At 30.2% G+C, this 22264-nt stretch overlaps 2 protein-coding genes across 2 annotated transcripts; one reads left to right on the top strand and one right to left on the bottom strand.

The window, feature by feature from the left end:
* Nucleotides 1-486: 486 nt before the first annotated feature.
* Nucleotides 487-8935, bottom strand: LOC141713761 (small RNA degrading nuclease 5-like). Its single transcript, XM_074517336.1, has 10 exons — nucleotides 8906-8935; nucleotides 3946-4018; nucleotides 3415-3493; nucleotides 3208-3323; nucleotides 3001-3126; nucleotides 2822-2892; nucleotides 2510-2584; nucleotides 2354-2424; nucleotides 976-1011; nucleotides 487-528 (listed from the first exon to the last, which is right to left on the bottom strand). The coding sequence occupies exons 1-8, from the start codon at nucleotides 8933-8935 to the stop codon at nucleotides 2413-2415; spliced, it is 582 nt and encodes a 193-aa protein (XP_074373437.1). The 3' UTR covers nucleotides 487-528; nucleotides 976-1011; nucleotides 2354-2412.
* Nucleotides 8936-17123: 8188 nt separating this feature from the next.
* LOC141711501 (putative beta-1,3-galactosyltransferase 2) lies at nucleotides 17124-21681 on the top strand. Its single transcript, XM_074513969.1, has 11 exons — nucleotides 17124-17671; nucleotides 18359-18455; nucleotides 18584-18657; nucleotides 18756-18970; nucleotides 19069-19132; nucleotides 19614-19686; nucleotides 19816-19936; nucleotides 20073-20160; nucleotides 20347-20472; nucleotides 20592-20701; nucleotides 21249-21681. The coding sequence occupies exons 1-11, from the start codon at nucleotides 17559-17561 to the stop codon at nucleotides 21395-21397; spliced, it is 1230 nt and encodes a 409-aa protein (XP_074370070.1). The 5' UTR covers nucleotides 17124-17558; the 3' UTR covers nucleotides 21398-21681.
* The last annotated feature ends 583 nt before the right edge of the window (nucleotides 21682-22264 follow it).

Raw genomic sequence — 22264 nt, 5'->3', positions numbered from 1 at the left:
GTAAGTTTGTATTTCGAGAATAACCAAATTCTGATTTTTTAGTTTTCAGCCATTTTCAGCTTCCAATTTAAATTCTAAACCTTTCAAAGTCTAATGCAATCACAAACTCTAAACCAAAGACATTTTTCCTAAGCATAATTCCAACAACGTATACTTTTATGATTTTATTACATCAAACGCAAAAGCAAATACAAGTTCAAAGTGGTAAGTGAAACACTCCTGAATGATAAAACAGGGATCTTTAGTGATCCATGTTACATGATACCCAAGTATCTAAAGTTATATAATTATTTCAATTTTTAAAATCCAAATGCAGGAGCACCCCTATACTCTTGTCCTCCTGACTCTTTCTCCTGACTTTTTCTGCATTTTTCAAAACAATCAAAAAGTTACTACTTGTCACTAAAAATAGCAAATACACTACCACAGGTCTACACATGTTAAATTCATAGGGATAATGAGTACCAAAGACAATTTAAAAGAAACCTTGATTTTCAGCTGTTTGTTGACATCTCCAAGATGACGTTCCTGCCAATACAAAACAGTAAAACAGAATTTGGCTCTTTATTTATTACAATATGTGAATGATTGAAATGATAGAAGATTAGAACTGATCATACAATTAATAATTCATATAGCTCCCAGTAATTTCACACTTAATAAAATCCCTGCAAGCTAAGCCTAACTAATCAGACCAGCACTTGAAGGGTCTTTGAATACATTTAATGTTTGGTCAGCTTTTCACCTTTTGTATACATCTATAAAAACTAATCTCAATAGTGTTATTCTTTTAGTACAAGATTTAAAGAGTTGTAAGATGGAGTACATATTGGATGTTTGGTCAGGTTTTTATTTACATTCATTAATTCTTAATAGGACTTTTTATACTACACTACTCTATAGGTTCTTATACTTCATAGAAAGCAGAAATATATAGGGAGGTTCATGTTAATATGTAACAGTTAGTTCAGATACCTTGCTGCGGAGCTCCTCCATTTGTTCAGCCATAGCCTGTGACACAGTGACAACATACATATAAGTGTATAATCATTTATAACTTATTAGATGGGAGCAGAAAAGAAAAGAAATATTTCTAAATAAACTAAATTATTGTTAAATTTTATGGGCGAGGTTAAAAAAATTAAAGTAATCAGTTTAGAAAATTGATAATTTTACTACACACTCGGCTGATTTTTGTATAGCTAGCCATTGTTTTCTAATTAACTTCTTTGACATTGTTACCTTTCTAAATATAGAACAGTGTATTGTTCTGATTGTGTATAGTATATATGCAGAGGCTATCAGTCACATACACATACTGATATGTTACCAGTTTGAAGCAGTAAAATACTATGTAATCTTGTAGTTAATATTCATGAAGAATTAATAATGGTGCTGCAAACAATTTCCACAACATGAGAAATTACACATGTACCAGCAGAATGTTAAAGTAAATTACGAATTAAACATAAAATATTTATACTTAGTCCATGTTGATGAGCATTTACCAACACTAAATTTAGTCTTTTTCCAACTATTATCTTTCAGATCACTTTCAACATTGCCAAGGAGAATCATTTGAAGGATAATGTTGGGGTGGGGGGTACCACAGAGAGGATATTTATATTACAAACCCAGGCTGACAATTTGCACAGAGAGAATGGGGAATATAAGTTTTTGTAGTAAAAATATTCTCATCTAATCATACATTTTTCGAGTACCAAAAAAATAAACAATTAACAATTAATTTTCTTAGCGAGTTTGAGAACGTTGAATTTTCATACAAGATACCTTTAGGGCAACTGATGTATCCTTCTCTTTTGACTCTTTCCCAGTCTCTGGTTCACAAGACTTCCCCTCCCATTCTTAAATATAATAGTTAAGCTTTAAAACTCTGAATAAACTAAAATTAATTAATTAATTAATTAAAATGGGGAGAATAACCAAAAAGCAACTCCCACCTATAAATGCCATATCAGAATATGCGTGAATATATCACTCCTGTGAGCAGCCTAAGCAAGTATCCTTCAACTAATTTCTGCAAGTGAGGAAAACTCTCATTTACGCAGAACGTATTAAACCCTATTTAGACAGCTTTATACACTGCTTAGACAGAGCCCTCTTACAACAACATACCAAACGTATTTATTGAACACAACACATGGGGCAATATTATATACTTATATTAACTAAAGATACTATAACTAGAATAGATAATACAAGTTAATGATCACAATCAATTATAATATAATAAGTTTCTATAACAAAAATAAAACTATCTACTGAGTAAAAAAGAAAAAAAAAACATCTTACAGGAAACTAAACATTCCAGGGATATTGAGATTAAATTTACCATTTCTGGTTATCAAGAACTGTTTATCAACAGGCAAGTATGGCTTCCTCTTGCTTGGTTCACCAGATTTCCTGCCAATCAATAGAACAAGTTTTTTTTAAGAACTTTCCACCAAAACCAAGCAAAAAGAAGAAATAAAAAGCAATATATTTTTACCATATCCTTCACTGCAACCCTATTAATCAATATATATACCGAATATACAGTCACATATACTGCTGTAATACTGCTCTAGCATATGCAACAGAGACACTGTTATTATCCCATCAAAATTCAATCCGCAACATCAATAACTAACAAGTCTGACTAAGAAAATCCGATCTGGAACTATACAGTAAATTGATTAGAAGAACGAATATAGTACATAACTTCAATATTTGAAAAGAAATATAATATACATATAATAATGATATAGCACTTCCAGGCCAGAAACATCGAACAACACTGAACATCTGAACCCTGCCTTACCATTTCACAATCAAGCGCCAATATTTCGTGGGTAGGAGCTCCTGAAGGACACGGAAGAGTTGAAACAAAATCTGCACAAAAGATGTATCTCAACAGCTTTATCAAGAACAACCAAACAACTTAAACGTGAAGGGAATAAAGGATAAAAAGGAAATGGTATACTGTATATATATTGTCACCTGGTTGACTACGGAAGTAACCATTTTGTTCTAGTTCCGTCTCTGTGAGTGTGTAATATGACAGAGGAAATTGTAAATCTTTCGAGAGATCACCAAAGGATAGATCAAAAACAGAATCACAGGTTCCTGCATCGAAGATAGTTTACTATTTTACTTATTTTAACCCAGAAAGCACTACAAGTCTACAACTTTATAGCTGATATATACCTTGATCAGAACTCTGATTCTGAACAGGTTTGCTTATAGGCTCAGCAATATCCCTTTTTCTTTTCACCTTGTACGTAAGATGAACATCTATAGTCTGTATTCCATCTGCTACACACCTATCAACAAATAAAAAACCAAAAGCATAAACTTTCAAGAAATGCAATGCATAAATCCAATATTCTGCTAGAAAAGATAAATGTCACCAACCTTAGAGCTGACACTGCTCTTGGAACGCCACAGTACTCTTTGAAACTGTGGAGTACCTTAGACTGTGACAAGTAAAGACCTGCGTCAAGGCCAGGTACATAAAACATAATAACTTTGGGAATGAGGGGTTTGTTCTGCATATCGGAAGATAACTCAGCATTACATACACCAAAAATATTGTATATGATATGCAAGTGCCAATCTCGAAAAACAAAATCCTTCTTAAACAAAGAAATGGTTATATTGAACTATATTAGCTTATTTGTTGTTTATTGATATTTTACCACAAGGATGTTCATCACAATTCAAATTATTTTATATTCTCTACGCAACACAAACAAAAACAAATAAATACAAATCTACCAGATGAAGCACTACAAGAAAATCAGTGGCCAATTACAGTACAATTTACAAAATCCACTCAAATATATATACAGAGAGGGGGAAAGAGAGGGGGGAAGGAGAGAGGGAGAGAGAGAGAGAGAGATATATATGAGCATAGAGAGAGAGGGGAGAGAGAGATGTGCATACCACGAAGAGAGAGACAGAGACGCCTTCCCTTCGATCCAAAAATAAGCCCTAAAGCCCTAGTTTTGAACACCGACTAAAACCCCAAATTGAAGTCAAATTGAAACCCTAAACGAAACCATAACTAAGGCCCCCTTAAAAGAAACATACAAATCAACCAAAGGAGGCTAAAATTAAAGTAAACATTTATGTATGTATAGATTTTGCATAACCAGGAGAGGAGAGGGGGAGAAAGAGAGGGGAAGACTGAAGGGGAGAGAGAAGAAAGAAAGAGACACTGAAAATATATTAAGATGCAAAGCAATTAGATTATTAGACTGTTCTATTTCTCAAAGACAGGGTGTTTTTTTTGGAAAAATCAGAAACTCAATAAAACTTTATTAAAACTTAAATAGATTAAATATTGATAATTATTTTAAATATAAATATATAGAATTGTATATTTATATTTGATAATTTGTGTATGTGACTAAAATAAATATATCTTAACATTCACATGGCTGGATCGTTAAAACAAATATATTTTACAAATTATTAGGAAATATATTATTTCTTTAAAAATAAAAAATTGACTTTAGAAGTATACTATTAACTTTGAGAAATAATAATAATAACATATATATATATATACCAATATTAATTTATTTTTATATAAATAGCTTTTTATTAAAATAAAAAATTTCCTTATATATATTTTCAAATGCCTTTGGATAATCTATCCCGAAATGAAAGAGTACTGAGCACCAATATGAACAATAGAGGATTAGTACATATTATAATTTATATTATAGAAGTCAATAGATATATATATAAATGATATAACCAAAATTTTATATCAAAATAATTTTATTTGGTTTACCATTTTAACAGTCAACCATTAGTTTCACTAGTACAGCTAACTAGTGTTTAATCCTCAATTGTTATTTCGATTATTTTAAAAATACTTTTAATCGATCCAACCGTATGAATGTCAATATATTTATATATATTAGTGATATAACCAAAATTACATATCAAAATAATTTTATTTGCTTTGTGATTTTAACAGTCAAGCATGAGTTTGAGTTGTACAACTAACCAGTGTTTAGTTCTTAATTTTTATTTCGATTATTTTAAAAATACATTTCATCGATCCAACCGTATGAATGTCAATAGATATATATATTAGTGATAAAATTAAAGTTACATATCAAAATAATTTTATTTGGTTTGACAATTTAACAGTCAAGCATCAGTTTGACTAGTACAGCTAACTAGTGTTGAATCTTGAATTAGTGTTTCGATTATTTTAAAAATATTTTTCAACGATCCAACCGTATGGATGTCAATAGATATATATAGTAGTGATATTAACAAAATTTCATATGAAAATAATTTTATTTGGTTTGACATTTTAACAGTCAAACTTCAGTTTGACTAGTACAACTAACTAGTGTTGAATCTTGAATTAGTATTTCGATTATTTAAAAAAAAATAACAATCCAACCATATGGATGTCAATAGACATATTTATTAGTGATATAATCAAAATTTCATATCAAACTATTTTTATTTGGTTTGCCATTTTAACGGTCAAGCATCAATTTGACTAGTACATCTCCCTAGTGTTTAATCCTGAATTGGTGTTGAGATTATTTTTAAAAATATTTTTCAACAATCCAACCGTATGGATATCAATAGATATATATTAGTGATATAACCAAAATTTCATATCAAAATAATTTTATTTGGTTTGACATTTTAACAGTCAAGCATGAGTTTGACTAGTACAACTAACTAGTGTTGAATCTTGAATTAGTGTTTCGATTATTTTAAAAATATTTTTCAACGATCCAACCGTATGGATGTCAGTAGATATATATATTAGTGATATAACCAAAATTTCATATCAAAATAATTTTATTTGGTTTGACAATTTAACAGTCAAGCATCAGTTTGACTAGTACACCTAACTAGTGTTGAATCTTGAATTAATGTTTGGATTATTTTAAAAATATTTTTCAACGATCCAACCGTATGGATGTCAATAGATATATATATTAGTGATATAATCAAAATTTCATATGAAAATAATTTTATTTGATTTGACATTTTAACAGTCAAGCTTCAGTTTGACTAGTACAACTAACTAGTGTTGAATCTTGAATTAGTATTTCGATTATTTTAAAAATATTTTTCAACGATCCAACCGTATGGATGTCAATAGACATATTTATTAGTGATATAATCAAAATTTCATATCAAACTATTTTTATTTGGTTTGCCATTTTAACGGTCAAGCATCAATTTGACTAGTACATCTCACTAGTGTTTAATCCTGAATTGGTGTTGAGATTATTTTAAAAATATTTTTCAATGATCCAAGCGTATGGATGTTAATAGATATATATATTAGTGATATAACCAAAATTTCATATCAAAATAATTTTATTTGGTTTGACATTTTAACAGTCGAGCATGAGTTTGACTAGTACAACTAACTAGTGTTGAATCTTGAATTAGTGTTTCGATTATTTTTAAAAAAAAATTCAACGATCCAACCGTATGGATGTCAATTATATATATTAGTGATATAACCAAAATTTCATATGAAAATAATTTTATTTGGTTTGCCATTTTAACGGTCAAGCATCAATTTGACTAGTACATCTCACTAGTGTTTAATCCTGAATTGGTGTAGAGATTATTTTAAAAATATTTTTCAACGATCCAACCATATGAATGTCAATAGATATATATATTAGTGATATAATCAATGTTTCATAGTAAATTATTTTATCAAAATATATAAATTTTTCTGAAATTTTTGAAATGTCACCCAAACAAATAAATGTTGACATTAATATGGTTGGATCATGAAATAATATTTTTAAAATTTGAAATTATCAAAAATCATGTGCTAATTTGAGAAAAGTCAAATATACCGCCAAAATTTTGAGAAACGTCAAATTTTACGCCAAAATTTTGGGGAAAAAGTTAAATTTCCCTCTTTGATAACTTACGACGAATTTTAATTTTCGTCGTAAATTGGATATTTAACTTACGACGAAATGTTCAAATCGTCGCAACTTCAAATTATTTTTATTATCCCGCCAAATTTTTTTGGAAAAAGTTAAATTTCCATCTTTGATAACTTACGACGAATTTTAATTTCCGTCGTAAATTTGACGATCCGATTTTTTCCTTCGAAAATATTTCGTTGTAAATTTAGATAAAATATTTTTTTATTCAATTTCAATTTAAAATTTTAATAAAAATAATTAACTTACGACGAAATGTTTAAATCGTCGCAACTTCAAATAATTTTCATTTATGTTTAATCGTGGTGTGCATAATTTTATTAATAAAATATTTAACTTACGACAGTTTTGATTTTCGTCGTAAATATTTACGACGTTTTACTTTTTTTCGTTGTAAGTTGGGCGCGCATTTTTTTCCGTCGTAAGTTGGCCGTCGTAATCGGCCTATTTTGTTGTAGTGATATATATACTTTGAAGAGCTAGATTCGTGTTGAAAAAGTCCATAGAAAAAATTAAGCTATGCTAATGATTTTTTATTAGTCATGTCCACTACTCAAACTCGGTAACCATTACTTTCAAATATAGTAATTACGCATTCCCGTTTACTTTATTTTGCAAGTCGGCATTCAATCTTAGCGTAGACAAATTTGCAAGTTGAGACGCAGACTGGAGTGCCTCAAGTTGATGATATATTTATTTAATTGTCAAACTATTACTGATAATCTATTTATACAGAGGGGACCTCTGCAATTTGCAACTAACTGTTTTAGCATCATTTTATTCAACTGAGAAATCCGAAAACGACACAAATAGTTACTATACAAAATAGTTAAGAATTAACTTATGCATTTCTATATTTTCTTGAAGTCGGTTATTTTATTATCGAGAACATTATAAAATTATTGAACTTATTAATCCCGCATACAGTTTAGGGTTTTAAAATTATAATACGATGATCAAAATATTATTTCTATGATTTATTGTTAAAAACATGAGGAAAATCTCCCTATACTTTAGGGTCGGCTACCATTTTGAAAATTTTAATATTATTTAATTATTATCATATTGTAAATTTATAACTGCAGTCACTAAAATGTTACATGAAACACAATTTCGTAATTTGTTTTCTATCATCACATTAATTTTTTAAAAATGTTTGCATAATACTTAAAAATTTTGCAAGCATGGACGATTCTAGAATATTGAGTGGGGGTGACAATTGTCCCCCATTATTTAAAAGAAAATTATTTTCTCAGTATGATGTGTCTATTGTGTACCCCCATTTTTAATAATATTGCTTAATGATTGTTTAGTATATTTTATTGACAAATATTAAATTTCTAATTTATATTATACCATAATAATTGGAACATGGTTTAATTTGGTTCAACGGTTATCCTCTAATTTTGATAATTAAACATTTATGATTATGCATCATGAGCCAAAGTCTGTCGTCTAAATGCGGTTTACCTTGGTTCACGTGGTTTGCATGCTATTGCGTGAGCCCGTGGGGTTTACCCGGTACGCACCCGAAGGGTAGCGGCGGCGGGTTCTCTACGATAAAAAAATAATAATTAAATAGCGTTATATATATGCTAAACTACTAAATTATTAAACTACTACATACATAGTTTACTTATCCTACTAAATTACAATCATAGCAAAAACCGATTTAAGACCAAAACCGAACGGAAATCGAAGAAAATCGGGGAAAACCGATCTGGAACCGAAACCGAAAATTAAAAAACCGAACCGATTTAAATAGTTCGGTTCCGGTTATACCTTCTAACCGAACCGATAAAAAGCGAACTGAACCGGTTACTAATATTAATAAATAAATAATATATTTTACATATATAATATATATATTATTTATGAATTTTCTAAACATTATAATAGTATTATCATATTATAAAATCAATTTGTAATCTGTTAAGACTTACCATTGCCTTTCTGAACCCTTTTAATATCATTGCTTAATGTTATTTGCCTGGTGAGTTTAGGTACAGAACTGTTTGAACTAGTATTTAAGTAATAATTCAGAACACTTTGAACGTCACGAATAAAAGAATGGGACAACTGTTATTTTTTTTTAGTGTCTTCAGCTCCCCAAAACATTTTCTACTAAAACTGTAGTAGAAGTTTTGTCAAGACACATTTCTTTGCTTTTATCTCTTTTATTTACCATCACAATTATAACAAAGTCGTGGTTTTTAATTGTAAGCTGTTGGAGATATGATTTATGAGGTGGGGTATTTTCAATATATTATCTTTAGTTCATCTTTCATGTGAATAAGTTTTTTGTTATTGAGATGAAAGATTCAGTAATTTTATAACTGATTATTAGTAGCTTTTCGTGCTTGTTTTTAGCTGATTAATTGTCTAATTATGGCTGAATAGTTTAGTGATCTAATTTCATGTATGGTGGGGCAAAAAATAGCTCTCGAATATGATTACTTTCACTTTCCTCCAATTTTGCCTCTATGATTTACAAAACAATCTTTGCAATTTTCTGTTATAACCTTTGAGTTTATTTTCCTTGTGTTTCTCACTTTATTCACGGGAAAATTAACATATTGAATGATGAATATTTTTCTCGAAGGGTGACTTTGTAGATTGTATTTGTAACTGGAACCGAATCCATTACAACCGAATCGATGTTTTTTAAACCGAATCTGACCGGCGGTTGCGGTTTTGGATTTTAGAAACTCAATATATATATAGTTGTGGTTCTGGTTTTAGCCGAAAACCGAGCCAAATTGGCCCATACTCTCCCCTAACTTACCCTATTATTAAATAACTTAATTAACATTGTTATATATACGCTAAAATACTAAATTGTTAAATTACTAGATATAATATATTTATGCTATTCAACTACGACCACGGGTTATTCTATAATTTTTATTACAAATTTATAATTATTATATATTTATATAAATGTTTTAAAATTATAATATGACGGGACAAATAAAATTTTAAAATATTAACGGGTACCCATGCATCACATTGGGATTTTAAGCTAATATTAATAAAAATATTATAATACATCATTTTCAGTGGATGAAAACTTATGTTTATTAAAGTTATTTAACAATTTAATTGAATTTTATTTCAAATAATTATTTTTCATTTTGTAATTTATACCCCAATTCTAAATTCCCGCAATCACCACTATTCGTAAGTGTTTGTAATTTGTATTAATGCATGTGCATTAACAGTTCTAAAAATCCTTCATACGTGATTCATCTTTAATTAGTTAGCTCTTAGGTAATTACTCCATTTTTATCCCACCAGGGATAAGTTAAAAGTGTATAATTAACACAAATAATTTGGCACAGCGATGTAACATGAAATGTCTATTCCAGATTATCTGTCAATAGTTCGGATGGCCATTCCATTAATTTTGTTTAAGAAATAAGGATGTGACACGCAATTCATATGCTATACATAACATGTTACATGGGTGTCATATTTTTCGTTTTTATGTTATTTAAAAATATAGAATAATGTTAATATCTACCCTACGTGTCTCAGTTTTTTGGGCACAACTGCATTTGCATTCTCCGCTAATATTCGAAAACAAAAACACACACACAGATGTTAGAATTTACTCCATGTATTCGGAGGCATATCCAGAAACTTTAACTTAAGTATCACCACGTAAATTTTGACTTATATTCTAATTTTAATTTAATTTATATTTTACTCCCTCCGTCCCTTTCAATTGTTTACATTTTTTAGAGAGTGTCCGACACGTAGTTTAAGGTGCATATAAAGTATAGCTCTGTAATTTTTTTTACAATTTTGTTTTTCTGAATAAAAATTAAAACATTCAACTTTTATTTAAAAAAAGAAAATTGTAAAAATAAGTTACATAACTATAATTTTTATGCACTTTAAAATGTGTGCCGGACATTTACTCAGAAATGTAAACAATTGGAAGGGACCGAGGGAGTAATTTTTTATAGGAATATTTTTATAATTTTTTAAAAAATTAATCATAAAAAATTTTAAAAAAATATTTACCGGATCACGTGTCCCCGAACCCCTTAATAGATTCTCTTTACTTGCATTTTTGCCATAAATTTTAGTCTGAGTCGTCTGAAATTTAATAGGTTTCGGTTTAAATAATTGTCCACTCCATAAAATTTGAAATAAATACATTATTTCGATTTAACAGCATTTTAACTCGTCTCGTCTAGCTTGATTAAACTTATACTTAATGTTTTAATCATCAACAAACCTGAGTTAATTTAATCCTATTTCATATTGTCGACCAGTCCATTTCAAGCTGCCGACTCGAATATTAGCTTTAAAATATGATATATACAGTAATGTGATTTTATTTGTGCAACCACTTTTAACTAATTTTCTTTTGAAGTTTGCAGAGTTTAAAGCAAACTGATTCGAGGATCCGAAAAGACATTATTACCCTTGACTGTACAAAATCAGGAATTTTGATTCCAACATTTAGGTGAGTGATAGAAGTAAAAGCAAAGCATGAGCAGATGATGACACGTGTCAGGGAAGCTCGTGAGGTGGACCCTCCAGCTACTGAGGACTTTTGATCCCAACACCCACGTTAGACAGAACGGAGGCTGTTACTTGAAATATGTGACACAAGGGTGTTCAGGGTTAGTCAACCTGATCAAATCGATCCAACCCAATTCTCTTTTAGGTCGATTAAACCATTATAAAAAAATTCAATTCATGGTTGGGTTAAAAAAATTTCAAACCACATTAAATGGATTTGATACGGTTTCAAAATTTTTTCGCCCAACCCAACCCGAATTAACTTAAATCTAATTCAATAATTTAAATATAATCTATATATTATATGTAATTGTACATTATATAATATAAATATTTTTATTTATAGTTAAATTTCGTATATGTGTTTATAATTTACAATATAATATACATTATTTAATCAGATTTAAAGAATAGTACTATAACTGTAGGATATACTATTTGAAATTACCAAATACATATAGTATTGAAACTTTTTTTTATATAATCATTCAATCCGTTCAAATCAAACCAACCCGACCCAAACCGATATACAACGGGTAAGGTTTAGTTAGGATTTTATATTTTACGAGTTGGGTCAAAAAATTTCAAATCAATTTAATTGGTTGGGGTTGTAAAAACACCTCTAACCCGGCTAACCCGACCCATTAACATCCCTGATGTGACAACCTAAGGTGTCTGATTGTATTAACTTCCAGTAAGACACCGCCGCGTGTAAGTTCGTTAGATCTGAACACGTGCCATTTGTTTTCTCCTCAGTTGCCGCCTTGCTGGGACGCACGTGATCGCACATTGTTCGACCTAGCTCTTTTTCTCCAGTTTTCGAAAACAGATTTAAGTTGTAGAGTTGGTTTCTTTACCTAAACCAACATGAACCAATTTGAAATGGATGTTTTCTTTGAAATATTGCGGTCTTTTTTGACAATTAGCGTTAACAAAAATATAATTAAGTTAGTTGTTTAACTAGCTAATGGAGTAAATTATCGAACTAACGAATTGTATTTAATAGTTTAGTAAATAGTTGTTTAACTTAATAAGGGGCCATTTGTTAAATTTGAATCATTTTTTTCTCGACAATTAAAATTCTGAACGATTTATAATCTGAATGCTGGACTATTAATCCTGTTTGATAAATAAATATCAAAATTTCTGAACGATAATATTTGTTGATCATATCCTTACGTATATGTAAAAATTAATTTGTATTTTAATCTTAATAATCAAATAACAATTTACACGTATTTTGAAAACTTAATAATAAAAACATACATATATTTTGAATAAATATTATCCATTTAAAGAGTAAACAATATTTTTTGTCGTAAACATGAAAAATATATAATTGTAAGTTTAATTTTAAAATTATTAAACAAATTTTAGACAAATGTATTCATAATAAAATCCACATAATTATTTGAATATAAACATATTTAAAAACTAAAAAAATAAGTATAAATGTTAAATAAAATTAATATATGGCATTGAATTTTAATTTTATACTTTTTTTAAGAAAATCACATATGTATTATAAATAAATATATTATATTTTTGCATTATGGTCTAGTGGCTTGATATTATAACTTACGATATCCTACATGAACCATCGAGCTATATTTTTTTGGATGAGTCGTCCAGCAAAATTCTTGGCTCATCCAGCTAACAAAAAAATTTATCAAACAAACTGAACAAGTGATTCAAGTCTCGTCCATTACTTTTGGTATGGTACACGGGTTAACAAATGACCCCTAAGTTTAGTATATTTTAACTAAACACATATTAATCACTTAATTGAAAAACTCTTGCAAATAAGTTTTTCAAAATTATCTGATTGGATTCCATATTGACAACCAAGCAATATTAGAAAATTTATCTAATCGAACTTCTAATTTGAGTCAGTTCATTATTTTCTCCTCAAATTTTTAAATTTCAAACATATATTAAAATAAAAAAATTAGGGGTTCAGAAAAAATAGTTGTAAATGAACTCAAATATTACAACAATAGCAAATAAACATATGTGCAAATTAGTTATAAAAAAATTCTCTAGTCATATAGTGTTATAATTAATTTGTAATAATATACTTACTCCGTCCCTATAATTGTTATCGTTTATGAGAGAGTGTTCGACACATATTTTAAGATGAATAGAAACTATAATTCAATAAATTTTTTTTAAAAAAAAATTCTGAATAAAAATATAACATTTAATTTATAATTAAAAAAATGAATTATATAACTATTTTTTATATTAATTTTAAAAAACTACTATGAATAGAAGTGACAGAGGAAGTATATAATATATAAACTACTAAATCGTAACATACTTGCAACCTCAACTTTTCCTCATTTACAAATTATAACTTAAACCAATCAATCTTCAAGCTGCTACGCTACTTACAAGCTTACATCCCAATGGAAAGTGTTGAATTTCCTTTTAACTATTATGGAAATGATTTTTTTCCACAACTGAACTATTCCTATATGTCAAATGACTAAACTAAAGCGTTGACCGACCGTGTTTCATGGATGAGTAGCAATGTATCATAATAACCTCTTCATGGTTCTTTAAAAAATAACACAGTGTTAATTAAATACACATCCTCCTTCCACATCTGCATAGAACTCACAGTAATTTATACTATATAATATAATAATCAGAATGGGGTAATTTGTAATTTAGTTATCCCTCATTTTGGTTATCCCTTTACATCACGATCGTCGGATTTATTTTATCAAATAATCAGAGCTGTTAGATCCACATATTAAAAAATACACTCCACAAATTCTTAGGTTCGAATTCCGTCAACAACAAACATTTATATTATTATTTATAAAGATACATATAAGTTCTCATGTTCGAATCTCTCTAACAACAAACATTTATATTATTCATTTTATAAGGATACATATTAGTTTTCAGGTTCGAAAGTCACTAAGAACAAATATTTATATTTTTATTTATGAATAAGATGTCATCAATTATATATTTTTATACTATTTGAAATTAAATTGAAATTATACACAATAAAATTATAATGATATAATCATTATTTAGTATTTTAATACTTATATAGAATTTAAATAAAATTATATAAAATAGAAATGAATATATATATATATATTAATAAAGACCCGTGTATCGCACGGGCCGTAAGCTAGTTTTAATAATGTATGCATAATAATTAAAATGATTAGATACTAAAACGTGAGCATTTAGTAAGGAGCATTTAGTAAGGGACGGAGACACACGTTCTCCTTAAAATAAAATTTCAGATTTTTTATTATTAATTTAAAAAAAAATATATGTAAGTACGTTAACATTATTTAAAAAATATAAAAATGTATTTAGAAAATTAGGAGCAGGCAGGATAATTAACAATTCAAAACTTTCTGTCATAAAAAAAATAGATGGTTTGGTTTATGTACGTAAACATATAGTCACTGATCACATGCAAAGACTGCATGCAATGTCAGATTTTAATTTTAAACCTTTAAAGTAATTTATCATATCCTTTCATTTTCATTGGTATACGCAAATGTTTTAAACTGTCCCCGCAGCGCCTGGAGATTTACATATGTGAGATAAAATAATTATCAACTTAATAACTGTATGGGCAATGAGTACGTGCCCAGTGACGTGGTATTAGATCCAGGTGAGCTGCACTTGCATAGGCAATGAGTAATTTTTACTAACATTTTTTTGGTATTATTAATTTTTTTAAAAAATAGTACTCTCTCCGTCCCAAAATATTGTTCTCGTTTTGATTTTTTGTAATGTTTATGGTATGTGATCGACTACTAATTTATGTCTAATCTATAATATTAAGTGATTTTGTTGGATTCGTATTTATGAATATTTTAATACAATGAAATTTTGATATGTAATATTAATACAAAATTAAAGATATTAACAATAAAAAATGTGCATTGACAAACGTGTTCAACACAAATAGGAAACGTTTTTAGGGACGGTCAATATAAAATCAGTTATTACTATTTTTTGGATACTACACCACTGACTTAAAAGAAATATTCATTAAATTAAACTAAAAATCAATATTCGAAACGAAAATAGTTACTAAATTTTACTTCACCTAAAACTAGCCCTTGATTTTGTCCTAGATGTCCACTCCTCTACTTAATCATGCATTTTATTATTGAATGGATCACCAATCTTTAATTCTTTACAAAGAAAATAGTATAAAGATATATAATAATTTAAATTACATCTACTGCAGTGATTCTGTAAATACACATTGACAGTCCTTTGAATGAACAATCAATGAAAGAAGTTAATGACATGTAAAAACATTCTTGTAATGGATTTATCTGTGTGAGCGAGAGTACAATTTGCTATATGATGTAGTGTAGGTACAAGTACAACACTTAATTGTACTTTAATATCCTGTTGAGATCTGTTATTTGTTACTCCCGGTCCGGTCCCGTAATACATTTCCTATATTGATTTCGGACACTATTAATATTAAATGATTGATTATTAATCTACGTCTAATCTATAAGATCAAATATAGTTATGAGTGATCTCGTTGGATTCGTATTTACGAATACTTTATACTAATACGAAATTAAAAATATAAACAATCAAAAGTGTGTATTGACAAACGTGTCTAATATAAATATGAAACGTTTTTAGGCACGGAGACAGTACCATATTTTAATTACCATAGTTTGCTTCCGAAATACAAACAGGAGTTTATATTAAAAATTAATTTAATATACAAGATAGACTTAAAATTTAAATTCAACAAAAAGCCGGAACTCAAATATATACTCGTGTCGAATACTTTTAATTAGTCGGAGCAATGTAACACTTAGCAGACTTCACAAAAGATCTACTCTCGTAATATTAAATGTTACTTTTCAAAAAATATAAAAACAATATTAAATGATAATGTTATGCTGGAAATTAGAAAAAAAATAGAAATTTTGTTTGCATTGGTTGCAGAGTAAGTATTTCCTAATCTGCTACTGGTTATGTCCTATTCAATTTTATACACTTTCCTTATTAGAATATTAATTTAATCTTATACATTTGAAAACTTAACCAAAATAATAATAATTTTATAATTTAAAAATTAACTACACCTATTTAAATCTACACTTCCTTTCACTTCACTAACTTTATATGACTGATCTCATTACTTTATCTATTTTTCTTTTTTAATTTAATTTATATTATATATTTTTTTAACTTTCGTGACCGAATCAAATATATACATGTCAATGCTACCCAGAAATCCTACATTGAAGCTCAAGTTAAATAACGGACTCGTACATTTAAGCTCAAGTTTCATAACGTGTCACATGTCAAAAATTGATGGCTAAAGCCTAGATTCGTACATTTCCATGTGACTGCCGCTGTCACATTAGCCCAGCTTCCAACTCAAAACTGCCCAAACAAACATTTCTTACAGTTACGGTGACACCAAAAAGTTAAACCAAAAATAAATGAAATTATATAATATAAAAACTGTTGAAGGGCACTTATGTCAGTGCCCAACACTTCTTACAGTTGCACCTAGAAATCAAGAACGAATTTTTAATATGGAAGGTCCATGAACCAGGGCCCGTTTGGTAAACTGTAAATTGTATAAAGAGCAGGGGCAGTTGGGGTGTCTCTTCTCTCACTTGTGCTGGACTTCTCTTCCCTCCAAAGTCTAGCGAGAGAGAGAGAGAGAAAAACACAGAGAGAGAGCCAGAGAGAGGGAGAGAGGGAGGGGGAGAGAGAGAGAGAGAGAGAGAGAGAGAGAGAGAGAGAGAGAGAGGATCATAGAGAGGAATAAATTCTGTGATTAAAACTAGAGGCACCACCACACTTTTATCTTCCTTTTTTATTCCTTGCTTTCATTTTTGTTCTTAGGCCACCTTTTTTACATTAGTTTTAGTAAATCATGCAAGTTTGAGCTTCTGAGAAGTCATTTATTTGATTGTACTAGTTTGCACAAGGCTTTCATGTGATTAACATAACTATAGTATTGAGTGAGAATTTAGAAGACATAAACACTTATGTAATTGTTTAGTACTATAAGGAGATAAAGAGAACATGTTGTTAAAGAACAGAGAACAGAGTTCAAGAAGCAGTAGTGTTATATCTCAGAAATGGACTCTTTTGCTCTGTCTTGGAAGCTTCTGCGCTGGATTGTTCTTCACCAATAGGTTTGTCTACTTTCCAAGTTCATAAAAAGTATGTGTGTGTGTGTGTGTGTGTTTTTGTGTGTGTGAATCTTCTTGATCATGATAATGTTATGCAAGTTTATAGAATTATGATTATGAGATCTATATTGAAATTTTTTCTTTGTAAAATTAATTCTTGGTATAAAATGTAGATGGTGTTTGAGGTTTTTGTACCACTAGTCCAAGGCATATCTTTTCTTGGATATTCATCTTTATTTCAGCCATTTATTTATTTTGAGGTCAATGTCATAAGTTTGACTATTTTTTTATGAGGGAAGAAAGATCAATGTTAGATTTTAGATATGTATGTTTACACTTGAATCCTTGCAGTTTTAAATGGTCAATTGTTAGAACGCCATGCTTGATCATAAGTTTTCGGAAAATTTTAATTCTTTGCAATACTAAAATTAATATATAATTGTATGTTGATTTGCTTTCTTTGTTTCTCCCTTTTTCTTTTCTCTTCATGATAAGTATTCAAGCATTACTGCTGTAGCTTTCATTTTTATTTTTTTTATGTAGATGATGTTCCGAAAAGTTACTAATCATCATGATATTTTTTTAATTTGATGATATTTTTGGAATAGTGCATGATTTGAGATTATTATGATTGATATAGTGGGAAAATTGGTACATGTAGTTTGACAATAAGTTTAATAATTGATGTAGAATGTGGACAGTACCTGAATTTAAAGGTCTTGCAAGGACTACTGCAGTAGAAGCTGAAAGCCTTAAGTTGGTTTCAGAGGGTTGTGATCCAAAGGCAGTGAGTAGCTGTACCTTTTTTTCGGCTTTTCTTCCCTATAATACGTTAATAACACATGACGGTGTTTTATTTTTTGATGACTGCTACCTCATTTGTAATCTGATCGGATTGTGTGCGAGTTTCTGCAGTTGCAGGAAAGATATGTAAAGGGTGAAATCGAAGAAATATTAGGAGAAGTTTCTAGGAGTCAGAATGCAATGCAGTAAGTACTTTCATTTCTTTCGAGTGTATATCCTAATTGAAGATTAGCCAAAAGTTTTTACAATCTCAGTATGACTAAATTGAGCAATTTATTGGTAGGACACTGGACAAAACTATATCAAATTTAGAAGTGGAGCTAGCTGCAGCTAGAGCAGCGCAGGAGTCTATTCTAAGTGGTTCTCCTCTATCAGAAGATTTCAATAAGACTAATCAGTCATCTGGTAGAAGAAAATATCTTATGGTAGTAGGAATTAATACCGCTTTTAGCAGCAGGAAAAGAAGAGATTCAATTCGTGCCACATGGATGCCACAAGGTTCTTACATTCACTTGTAGCCAAAATATTATTATTATCTCTTTACATGCTGGAATAATATCTTATCATAGTTTTTTTCCTTTTTGAATTGGGTTTAGGTGAAAAAAGAAAAAAATTGGAGGAGGAGAAAGGCATAATCATTCGCTTCGTCATTGGCCATAGGTGAGTAGCATACATTTGGTGTCTTTTGCAACATGAATGTACTTGTTTCAATACAATGTTTGAATTCACTACATTATTAGTTTAAAACAAGCTGAATCTGTTAACTTTAAGGATCCCACAAACTGCTATTTTCTTTAACTTACAACTCGCTTGTGGCCTAATGTGCTCCAATGGGCCATTTCTGTATACGGATCTATCATCAAAGTATTGTTTGCATCTTATATGATCATGGTGTAAAGGATGCAATGTTTAGAATACTATTTCTGGATTAACATCCCTAAATTATACTCTGTATCAAAGTCCTTAAGGTTATTAAGTATATCTGTAGGTGATTATCAGGATAACAAATCAGCATGTCAGATAGCACCGTAAATATGTTATGTATGTGCCCGTAGTTTCCACTCATAAAAAATCTTTCTACTCTCTTACGAATGCATTTTTGTGTAAAAAGATTGATATGCTTAACTAGCTATAATTTCAGTGCCACAGTGGGCGGTATCCTAGACAGAGCTATTGAAGCAGAGGACAAAAAGCATGGAGATTTCTTAAGACTGGTAAGGCGTTTTTGTAGCTTATTCTTAGATGATTATTTACTTCTTTTCTACTACTCAATGTCTATCAAGTTTTCATCATTTCTTGCCTGTATACAAGCTTATTAATTTAATGTATTTCCATATGGGCAGGATCATGTTGAGGGGTATCTTGAATTGTCAGCGAAAACAAAGAAATATTTTGCTACAGCTGTTTCTTCGTGGGATGCAGAATTCTATATCAAGGTTGATGATGATGTTCATGTAAATATAGGTAATTGTATTCTTATTTTTGAAGTATCATATTTTTCTCTTGCTTTATCAGTCAAAAAAATCCACTTTTATTTGTTCCCCTCGTATTTGTAACTTCTTATCCTCTTAAGAAAGCTTCATTTCATTATCTTGTGCAGCAACACTAGGAGAAACATTAATTAGACACCGGAAAAAGCCCAGAATATATATTGGATGCATGAAATCCGGTCCAGTCCTTGCTCAAAAGTAAGTCTATTTGTATGCTAAATGTGCCTAAATCTGCTGTAATGTTCTATGATGAAAAGCAAATTATTAATCCTAATATTGTAGATGCCAATGCTCTTAATTAAACAAAAATAAAGAATTACCTCTAGTGACTGAAATGTTAAGATTTACTGCAGCTATTAACCAATGCCATCCTTAATGTTACAGGGGAGTGAGGTACCATGAACCTGAATACTGGAAATTTGGGGAGACGGGAAACAAGTATTTCCGACACGCGACAGGACAATTATATGCAGTTTCGAAAGATTTGGCTACCTACATTTCAGTAAATCAGTAAGTATTACTTTTCGTTAGTGTATATTATTAGCACAAATCCATTTTTAAGCCTTTGACACTTTACTGAGTCTGACTTAATTTGCTTCTGACACTCACCATGTTCAAACTTATCTCAGGCATGTGCTACACAAGTATGCCAATGAGGATGTCTCCATGGGAGCTTGGTTTATTGGACTCGATGTGGACCATATTGATGATCGCAGACTTTGTTGTGGGACTCCACCTGGTAAGTTAAACTTAAATTCCATTGATTTATCGTAACCTTGTTATCGAAATAAATTTCAGTTTCATCACTCGATTATATATCATTCGTTTGTCTCGGACAGTAGACAGAACTCTAATAAGAGTCTTAAGTACAACTGTAAAGTAATCTTGTGGCTGGAGAGAACAAGGATTCTCCAATTAGTTACAAGTTCAGTGATGGAGATTCCCATATGGGGCACAATGTCTCTTGGCCACATCTGCAGAATGCACACACTCATTTATGACATTGACAACTACACTACCGGCTGTTTTAAATGGAGAATATGTAAAGGATATCGGACATGCCCTACTCACTTATTGTTTCTTCCACTTTTGTGCATCAGTAAATCGACAACTACAAGCCCGTATGTTTAAAGAAGTGGGATTTCATACCAGCATTATTAAATCTATTACATTTAAAGTGCCCCAGAGAAACTATATAGCAATAATTATACAATGAGTTTTCAATTTTCATCAACCGTCTTAAATATATTACGTAAAAACAAGTTGCATCATGTTGTGTTTGACAGACTGTGAATGGAAGGCGCAAGCGGGAAATGTGTGTGTGGCTTCATTTGACTGGACATGCTCTGGAATATGCCGGTCAGTAGATAGGATTAAAGACGTTCATAGACGCTGTGGCGAAGGCGAGAATGCTGTGTGGAAGGCGGCATTTTAAGAACACGGATAATAAGACGAAGCACTGCTGGTGCTAGTTTTTCGGTTACACTTGTAAAGAGTAAATGTGATATACAGGGGAAGGAAGAAGAGAGAAAAAAAGAGGCAGAGCGCCCTTGCTAAGCCAATTTTCTCCATTTTTGGGGAGAAAATTGACTGAAAAGCAATTTGAAGTGCAAGCAAGTGGTGGTCACCACCATATTTTTTACACTGCTTGGAGGACCATATTGTAAGTCGCATCAATGGTTACTGAGCTCATAATAAATAAATTTTGTTTTTTGCTTCTTCCATTTACATCAAATTTATCAGTAAATAAAATTTCGAGCATTGTAAACTCAGTTTATGAAAAATAATAAAACTGGTCAGACTACCCTAACAGTAATAAAGACGAAAATTGCATTTTCAATATGGTAATACAATCCGACATTAGTACATTCGTGCCGCGGGAAAAACGCAAGAATCGTTGTATATGTTTCAGGTTTTTTGTGCATCTCTGGTGCATAAGTTTTTTAGTTGGTCAACCTTGATGATCCTCTTATAAATGGGTGAATAATAAAAACGATATGAGTACATATAAAGGCAGGGGCGTAGCTAGGAAACTTAGTGAGGTCGATATGGCTACCCTTACAATAAGGGCATATAAAATTTGGAGATGCTTTTCTAGCTAGGAGGTCATGGACAAGAGCAATATCTCCAACTTTATTTTCTCCTCACCAAACTATAATGAATCAAGGAAGCAGGGTTTGATAGCTGAGCTTGAGCTACTTTGAGTGCGGTGGCTTCATAAATTCAGAATATTAGCCTGATGTTTCAACTACTTGTTAAAGAAAAGCATATTTCTATACTATTTGAGGGCAGGTGAGGTTAT

The sequence above is a fragment of the Apium graveolens genome, chromosome 3, assembly GCF_009905375.1.
Source record: "Apium graveolens cultivar Ventura chromosome 3, ASM990537v1, whole genome shotgun sequence".
Lineage (NCBI taxonomy): Eukaryota > Viridiplantae > Streptophyta > Magnoliopsida > Apiales > Apiaceae > Apium > Apium graveolens.
The sequence above is the reverse complement of the archived record's forward strand: the minus strand, read 5'-3'. Positions and strand labels throughout refer to the sequence as shown.